This window comes from Macrosteles quadrilineatus, unplaced genomic scaffold, assembly GCF_028750875.1.
Source record: "Macrosteles quadrilineatus isolate MER2022 unplaced genomic scaffold, UCM_ALF_1.0 Scaffold_7__1_contigs__length_78375512, whole genome shotgun sequence".
In the NCBI taxonomy this organism is placed as follows: domain Eukaryota; kingdom Metazoa; phylum Arthropoda; class Insecta; order Hemiptera; family Cicadellidae; genus Macrosteles; species Macrosteles quadrilineatus.
The window spans coordinates 15,842,321-15,852,428 of NW_026542600.1; the positions used below are offsets into that span (position 1 = coordinate 15,842,321).

Consider the following 10,108-nt stretch of genomic DNA (forward strand, 5'->3'; position numbering starts at 1 on the left):
TGGTCGCCATTTCATTGAAAAGTATTAAAAGTATTATGTTGTCAAGTATTCTGTCACAAATTCAAAGAGATTTAAATTATTAAACCGTATATTTTAGAAGATAATGGTCTTCGGGTGACGACAGTGCAGATGAAGTAGTTGTTGACTTTTCGGACAAGATGAATTAGTCCATTCTCAGGGTACTAACTTTTAACAATCCTTCAGTGACTGTTGTCACCCGAAAAGCAGGATCTACTACCTTTAGGAATCTATTGTGGAAGCTTTTAAGAACAAATGTTATAAGTATACTTAAAGAATATAGGTAATATACATTATTACAACTCCTTTCAGAAATTTAAACTTTGTTTTTGCTTGTGTTAACAACATTTTTGTATTAATTTCTGCATGTTCATTATGTTTTAGGTTCAAGTTTCAAGATATTCTTGTTCTGGCTCGAACTCGCAAGTTCGGTTAAGTTACTGACTACAACATCTCACTCACTGCTGATTATGTTAGTTGAGTAGTTTGTGTATTTATTTTTTCAAACTTTTGAATATTGATTTATATTTGTATATAGTGAGTGTTCATCTTTTATATTTTAAACTGTAAATATTCAATAAAAATCTTATTTGAAAAACGTCTTTACTTTTTGTTTTGTTTATATATCGATTTATATAGTCGACTGGATCACACTCGGCTGGTAAGCGAAAACGGCCCACCGCAACAGAGCGACCCACAGCATTTAAGTAGCATTGTGACTGTGGACATGTCATACTTTTAAACCTCTGTTTTGTTAGCTAAACGTTTTAAATTAATTTATTCCTTCCTGTTTAATATTGAAAATCTATCTATTTTTTGTGCATTCTTTAAAGTGTTATTAAAAAGAGAAAAAGACATATCACACACCTTTTAAATTGTATTTGTGCGTAGTCATGGATTTATAACAAAGTTTTGATTGGTTAGATGGTTCAAACGTTGACTTTATATTTTTATATTTTGTAACAATCATTGTTACAGCACTAAATTTTATGTGTATAGCTACTTAACATTGTACTTTAGAATAGTCCAAAATATATACTGTAATTAAAACAACATATGTAGTTGTGATTAAACTATAATTAATCTAATAAACAATACATCTTTTACATCTAAGAATGATAAGATTGATAAACATGACTAAAAATCTGTTTGTTTAGCTTCTACTAGGCGAGGCTGGACTCATGCCTTTTACAGTTTTTTCTTTGACACAAAGGCAATACAGCCCCATGGCAGCCACTTTGAAGCCAAAAAATATTTTGTAATCATTATTTTAATTTTGTTTTTGTAAATACATTATAACTTGGTTAAGTTAACTAGTATACCAAGTTTCAAAAAGATATCCATAATAGTTTTTTAAGGAATAAAATTAAAAATATAAATGGCGGAGATTTAACAAGGGTTTTTTTTTTTAAAGTTACTCTTGATTTTTGTTTTATTTTGACTAAATAAACCTATTCCTGATTTTTTACTTAACTTTCAGGACACACTGTATATTTTTAAAATAACATGCAGATAATTTTAATTACCATGAGTTCATGACAGTCCTCAATAATATCTATATTTTATTTGCGTCCTCGGAACACATTACGTACAAAAATTCTTGTTGCCAAAGCAACTATGTTGTAAGAATTCAGTATGTAGCCCAATTGGTTACAGCTATATTTATCAATAGCAATGTTAAACACGTCTGAAAAGGCTCTACTATGCTTCCTCTATTTACAAATTTAGTAGAGCTGAATTGCTTTTGTTATCAATCAATAAATTAGTACACTCTTCACTTTGTAATTTATTTATTCAAGTTTAAAAAGCAATGACACAAAATTGTTAGATGTAGAAGTTTTATTGTTTCAGTTTTTAATCAGTGCTAAACAAGGGTTTTTTTATCTGATATCCTATTCATTATTTTACATACATCATGCAATACTATACTCACTGCACATGTCAAGTAAAGTTTTCTTTAAATTGTAAAATATTTTAAAATTTACAAAACAACAACTTTTGGTTATCGGTTTTTAAGCACAGGCTCGAAATGATTTTGTGTATTCGTGTTTTTGTGTATCGGTCCTGTTTTTATATGTTTAGTATTTATTTAACCCTTGACGCAATGCAAATGGAGACTTTTCCTATTAAGTGTAACGAGACTATAGTTTAGTGTACCACTACGCACCTAATGATGGAGTTATCTCGGAAACAGCCGTAGTGAAGTATCACCTCTAATTGCGTAGACGGTAAAAACAAAATATATTATAATAATTTCATCCATTCTGCCACACTCAAGAATATGTAATACATGTCTAAGTCAACAACAACACTTGTCACATATATGTCTTAACCAATTGACTGAATAGAAGGAACCATTGCAAAGGATATTCCAGAAAACTTTAACTGATTATATCTTTACGGCTACATGCAAAACTAATTTTTGAATTGTTTCCTGGGTCATGTAACTGTTTTGATATTAGTAGTAAAGAGAAAAAACAAATTATATTTAAATAAGTGAAATATAAATAGTTAATAGTTATTTCAATGGAAAAATAAACTATAACCTTGACTTCACTTAATTCACAGATATGTCCTGTTTTAAAACAGAGAACAAAAACTGTTAGGACTAGTAGACCTATAAATTAATTAGGAGATTACTGTATATAATGTGGGTGTAGTATTGGGTAATTTGTTGATTGCTTGCTCCTGTACTTGGATCTGATGATGTCTTCTGCATTGTCATTGCTCAGACACAAGAGCCACCTCCAACTCCTGTCCCTCTCCAATTCTTAGGAGATTACTGTATATAATGCGGGTGTAGTAGGGAGCTGTGTTGATTGCCAAATCTTGTACTTAGTACTTGGATCTGACAATGTCTTGTGCATTGGCATCACTCAGACAAAAGAGCCACCTCCAACACTGTCCCTCTCCCAGTCTTACCTGATAAGGGATAGATTACTGAATATACTGTGGGTTGTATAGTATGGGGTCTTGTGTTGATTGCTCAGGTCCTGTACTTGGATCTGACTATGGCACCATAGTGAGCAACAGTGCTGCGAGGACTTCGTCCTTGCACAAACAGTCTTTGGGTGTATAATTGCAATGTAATTTGTGTATTTTGTACACAAAATTTAAAAGTAGTTCTTTTAAGAATTCACTTGTTACTGGCCTTAACAAAGTGCTGTCTTACACTTTTAGCAATTTTATGTAGTGTGTTTCACGTTTGTGGGACTGAAACAAACCGACCTAATCCGCAGATCAGCATCCCTACAACCAAGCGGCCCGCCCAGCAGTGGCTTCAAATTTCAGGCCCAAAACATGAACTCCATACAAGACAAACACTAATTATTTACAGTACATGATACAATAGATTAAAACTTCAGTATCCAATAGTCAAAGAATGAACCCTTAGTAGAATATTTTCATCCTTATGAATAAGCTGAAGACAATGTTTTTTTTTTATTTGAGTTATTTAAAATCTTATATAACCAAGTAAAACGATTTAATCGTACAATCCACGTCACCTGATGGCTTGGTAGCTGAGTGATTATATAGTGTAACTGCAACAACCAAAACGGTTGTCGCCGTTGTCGGTTCGATCATGAGAAAGGTAAGCAGCTTTTTGATGGTTTGAAACTGGACCCAGCTGTTGCTAATCATTGGGCTTTAACCTGGCTAATGAAACAGCTGATCTTAGTCAGCAGTAACAAAGCTACACGGATCATCACACTAATTGTATACACATTCATCACTCATATTTGGTTCAAAATATGCACCTAGGTGGCGTACCCATCTAAATTGGTAGCTGGTAATACATTTCAAGACAATATATTTTTGCCGTGGCCTAGTAGAATTGGCAACGTCGCAAGAGGGTTGTGTAGTGTCAGACGCCCCATAAGATAAAGACAGGTGATGACACCAGTTCATTAATTCGCACTTTATTGGCTTCAATTTAAATTTACGAATATAAATGATTCATTAAAATATTGAAAATATTAACACGGAATTGAAAACCAAAATTGAACATATATGTCTCTACATTTAAAAACAGAAAGCAGAGTCAATATTTTTATAGTCCAGTAACCAAGCTTTTGCAAATACATAAATACCATTAGCTGCTTCCAAATAAAACAGCTTTTACAACCCTACCTCCGACGCTGGCACTTCGAAGGCCGCGGCCTTCGAACGTCGCAAGTGGTGTTGTAACAGCTGTTTTGTTTGGAAGCAGCTAGTGGTATTTGGTATTTTTTAATAATATGAAAGCTTGTTTACTGGGCTATGAAAATATTTAATCTACTTTAAATATACAAAAATAAATTTTTAATTTAAATATTGTTTTGGTTTTCAATTCTATGTGTTTTATTTTCAATCTTTTAATAAATTTATGTCCATAAATTTAAATGAATAATACGAAAATTAATGAGCAGGTATCACCTGTCTGCCATGCTATCTTATGGGACGTCTGGCGCTATACAACGCACCACTTGCAACGTTGCCAATTCTACCAGGCCGCGGCCTGAAGGTGGCCGTGGCATAGGCAACGATATAGGCCCACCGATCCTCAGGACTTATGAGAACCCCCCCCCCCATAAAATCCCGTTACCATGGCCCTATCATGCTGGTTCGCTATCACATTCAAGGTTATTTTGCCTTGTGTTTACTTCTAATAACACTTGTAGTATATTATTTACACTTATACAGTTTGACTCACAAGACGTTAAATACATGTAATGGAATGGTAGTGATCAATTTCGATTGGGCACTCCAATCATTATCAGACCATAGCTAAAACATACTCCCTTAGTTTAGATTTCTTATCCTTATGGAACAGCTGAAGCCAATTTTATTGTTAGTTCCATCCGGTGCACTGAATTATGTCGCTTTTTGTTTACAATTTGTTTCTTGATTTTTCAGCAATTTTAAACATCGCAAAATAAAACTATCAAATCATAAACAATGACTCTTCCATTACTTAAAACCAAACCACTTGAAATCAACCATAAAATAATAGAAACAAAATTTCGTTTGCACTATCGCCAAGTGTCACCAACATGAACAAGACATGAAAACGAGCTTCAGATTTTACAATGGGATGAGAAGTATGTTTAAGTGTTCTTTAGTCTGGTTACATGTCCATGTCCACATTGCAAGTAGATGTCCCATACGTGAACTTACTCACTTAATCCATACCACGGCCGCCTTTAACTACAGGCCGCGGCCTGGTAGAATTGGCAATGTCGCAAGTGGTGTTGTTCAGTGACAGACGTCCCATAAGATAACATGGCAGACAGGTGACATCGGCTCATTAATTCGCACTTTATTTATTAAAATTAAAATTTATGAACATAAATTTATTAAAATATTGAAAATGAAACATGCAGAATTGAAAACCGAAACAATATGAATTAAAATCTATATCTGTACTTTTTAAACGGAGTCTATATTGTCATAGTCCAGTAACCAATCTTTCGTACATACACAAATACCATTAGCTACTTCCATACAAAAACAGCTGTTACAACACCACTTGCGACGTTGCCAGTTCGAAGGCCGCGGCCTGGAGTTAAAGGCGGCCGTGCCCATACACGAACTAGATGTACCATTGATTTTAAAAACTGCAAGTAGAAAATCGCATTTTTATGAACTAGGTAGATGTTCCATTGAGTTTGGATACTTCCTGTAGATATCCAATTTTTGGACCATATCAAAAAACTACAAGTAGATGTTTCATGTTTTAAACGAATGTATATTGGCTTTTGGATATTGCAAGTTAGTAGACATTATATTTACGTAAACCAGATTTAGCATTGATTTTGGGATCTTAGGGCTAACAAATTGGATTGAGCAATTATGTGGGGATTTTAGTTTTTTTTGGGGGGAGAAATGTTGGGAAATTTCCTCTCGACTAGTATTCAGGCGTCAACACTGAACACTGTCTTTGGTTCGAATTTGAATATTAATTTGACACTCGACGTTCTGTACCCACGAGCACCTCAGCTTCTGCATGCACAGAAGCACAGATAATATAACCCCTACTAGTAGGGGTTATATTATCTGCCCACAGCCTAAGGAATTCCTATGATCTAATTGACAAAACTAAAGATTGGCACATACAAAAACCATCATTTGCTTGCCTCTTTCGACATAGTGAATTTATACACGAATGTGCCCGTAGAAAAAATAATAGATATCATACAAACAAACTTAACAAACAAATCAGCTATGTTACCAGAGGCAATAAAAGAGATTATTGACCTGTTAAGAGAGATTTTGAGGCAAAACTATTTTGCATTTAATGGGAAATATTATTCTCAAACTGATGGTCTGGCAATGGGCTCCCCACTCTCTGGAATTTTATCTAATATATACTTAAATTACATTGAAAATGAGTACATTTTATCTGACAAGAACAAATATCATTCTAAAATAGTAGCCTATCATACAATAGATATGTCGATAATTGTCTTGTTTGATGGCAGTAAAAGGCAGTTGGATCTACTTCTAAATTATCTAAACAAAATAGCCCCGAGACTAAAGTTCACATTAGAAACAGAAGAAGACAACGCAATACATTTCCTAGATTTAACCATAACTAAAATTAACAATAAATTCGATTATAAAATCTACAGGAAACCCACTTTTTCAGTTCAGATCATTCACGCAACCTCATATCATCCACATTCTCAAAAAATTGCAGCATACAGCTCTATGGTACACAGACTTTTAACGGTCCCCTTAAGTCCCACAAATTACAATAATGAATACAATATCATCAAACATATAGCCATATCCAACGGCTATAATAGCGGGCTTGTAGACAGACTTATGATCAAACACCATAATAGAGAGGTCAAACAAAAGGACGAACGTAAGAAGTACGTATGTATTGAATATTCCCACACACTACAAAATTGCCTATCCAAAGAGCTTCGTAGGCAGGGAATCGAATTAACATTCAAAACTACAAACCGTACTCGTAACACCCTGTCACAAATTGACCGATCAAGAGATAAAATGGAAATGACAGGTGTTTACAAAATTAAATGCCAAGATTGTCCGAGCCAATATGTTGGGCAAACAGGTCGTGGGTTCGCTACTCGCTACAACGAACACAGGCCCAAACCACGTTTAATCAAACAAAATTCAGCGTTTGCCCAGCATTTAATCGACCTAAACCATAACATGAGTGAGATTACTGACGGTCTTGAGGTGCTACATAAATGCAGTAAAGGTAGTAAACTAAACACGTTAGAGGAGTTTGAAATTTACAAATTGTACCACGACAACACTGCCAGTGGACATATCCTCAACGAAAAACTGCAGTTCCAGTCACACTCTATTTTCAATGTGCTAATTCACCAAAATAACCGGCCACCTGACCTTTGTCCTACTGATAACATGGACAACAACGAGGAAGGAGTCTGACACTGCAGTCTACTACCTGCGCCGGGACCGTCCGTGTCGTGTGCGTGTGATAGGCCTATCAATGTCAATTAAATGTTTACTTTGTCTTTCCGTAATTAAATGTTCGTATTCGTGTATTTATTCTGTGCGTGTGACATCGATATCTTCGTTTTTGAAACCCTGACGATGCCGTATTTACGGCGAAACATGTAGGTTGTTAACCTCAAACAACATTTGGATTACTTGACGAGGTATAGTACCATTATTATAGTCATATAAAGTAATCCAGGGGCCATCAACATGGAATTATTATTTTGGTCGTGTGGAAACACTGCCACGGCGGTTTCTTTTTCTTCTTACCGTTCCCGGTTCCCGCGCAAACCCGTGGTGGTGGTGGTGAGGTGATAGATGCCAGGCAGGCAGGATAGATGCTGTAAGTCGTTACTCTGCTGCTAGTCGAAGGACACATTTTCGAGGTATGTACCAAATTAACAATAAACAAATAACTAGGTACTTACCTTTTCTAAGTATCTTAGGCCTACCTAATTGATTAAACCTTTTTTTAGCCTAGAGGTAAAATATACAAGTTTACCTAGCCTTTATTGAATAGGCTATTCAATGATAGGCCTAAAACACATCTCTTACATCAAGGCGTAAATTTTCACATCTTGGGCTGGTGCTCTGTGCATATTTGTAATAAGCCTAAATAAGTTAATAATTCACATCTAGAAAAGTTGAGTAAGTTATTGAAGTTAGTAGGCCTAGTAGGAGAATGGGTTTCGGTTTCACCTGATAGGCCTAAGTGAGGCCCAAGGCCTAGGCTAATTTTTCTGAGTACCGGTATTGGTACAGTAACTAAAGAGGCAATAGGCTATGTTACAAACTAGATTTGTCTAAACTTAAATAAACAGCAACTCAGAGTCTCATCCTCCAACACGTTTTAAATGGTAGGCTAAACTGTGTAATTCATGACTAAGATGTTGGTGCCTCTTAACACCTTCAAATGGCGGGCGTATCCCCAGTACGGCGCAGCCCTCAGCGCCGAACAAACTCGATTGCCGCGTGTGATTGGCTTTTCAATTTCGGTCTGACGAATAGCAAATAACGTGCGAGGATGTCCTGCTTTACAACGAGAGTCGACATAGTACGCTGAACACCCACAGACAGCAGCACTGCTTGGAACGTAGCCGGTCCCATTGGTATTGTATTGCCAAATGGAGGGAAAAAGACGGGACGAAAAGTAGATTTTAAAATTGCCAAACGGGGAAATTTACTACCAACCTACACCACAACAAAATACAGTATACTATTGAGCAGTACTGTGCGAGGTTTCAAGTTTATAGCTCTAATCCTGGCTTAAAAATAAAATCATTTTGTACCGCATTGCAGCTTGGGAGCGATCGCACCCACCAGGATGGCATTAGGGTTCCGTATGGGAGCGATCGCTCCCATGCCGCCGCGAACGTGTTAACCAGACTATTGTGTGGACTATTGCGTTTTTGTCCATAGTCTACATAGGCTAACTTATGGGCCCGTACTTTAAACGTATCCCCAGCAAAGCAAAGAGTGAGCCGGTCAGTTCCAGATTTAGGGAACTTGCAGCCCTAGGCCAAATTACTTGAGCGGCCCTCCCCCTGTGGTGGAAATTCCTTGCGATCGCGGAAGCAGTGTTGGGGAAGCTACTTTTAAAATGTAGCTAGCTACAACTACTGCTACATTTCCAAAAAAGTAGCTTAGCTACAGCTACAGCTACAGTTCCGAGAAAGTAGCTAGCTACAACTACAGCTACAATGAAATGTAGCTATAGCTACAATTTTAGCTACTTTTCCTGTAAAATTAATTGCAACTATGTAAACCTAACGTTACAACAACAGAACCAAAATAAGTTAGTTGGGTGTTCCATCATATTTAGTGCTTGTTTTTAAATATGGCATTATTTTTAAGCATATTATATGTACATTTCATTAGCCTAAGTTCAAAGGACATACAAACAAACTATATTTTAAAAGCCCATTTAATTTCTTTAATCTACATTCATTTATAGATTCTTTTATCAACTATTAAAACAATAAAACTGTAAAACGATTATTCAAAAATACTTTTTTGTGTTACAGAGCCTAGCCTACTGAAATTGGAGTTAATTGCCTTTCCTTATTTTTAATGTTAAAAACTACATTTCTATAACTTTTACCCATAATATGTTACTTGTTCTATGAATAACACTTTTCAATGTCAAGAAATCGTCCTTTGTCAAATTATGCATAGGTCAAATTGTGCTTCAACAAACGTTGGTGCAGAAAACAGTATTCAGCAGCTTATCCTGAAATCGGCTTTTAATTTAAACATGTTGAAAATTGTTAAGTAAAAATAACATTTAGGCGTAGCCTACTTGGCTTTGTACAACAAATTGGCTATAGTAGGCTTGTTCTTACAAGGACTAAACATACATATTCCTATTAATTGAACTTGATATTCGTATTAATCCAACAGCATAGCCTAGGAATAGTCCTTGACAAGAGCTGTTAGCAGGAGCAAACTACTGTATGCTACTTTTTTAATGCAAGTTTCATGTTATATGGAGATTTTTTTTGTTACAATTATTATGTATTCTAGGCTTAGGCATATCTTAAATCTCATCAGGAAATTTACTCTACGTTCATTTAGTAAACCTTTGAAAAATCTTTGTAATCTAACCAAGGAAGGG

The 10,108-nt window shown here is 35.5% G+C and overlaps 1 protein-coding gene across 2 annotated transcripts in view; it reads left to right on the forward strand.

Moving 5' to 3' along the window:
• LOC128997806 (aminopeptidase N-like) overlaps positions 1-620 on the forward strand; it is a 117,700-nt gene extending 117,080 nt beyond the window's left edge. For both annotated transcript variants that reach the window (XM_054423526.1, XM_054423527.1), the window contains exon 20: positions 403-620. In XM_054423526.1, the coding sequence (XP_054279501.1) occupies positions 403-454 (52 nt within the window). In that variant the 3' untranslated portion in view covers positions 455-620. The remainder of the gene's footprint in view (positions 1-402) is intronic.
• The last annotated feature ends 9,488 nt before the right edge of the window (positions 621-10,108 follow it).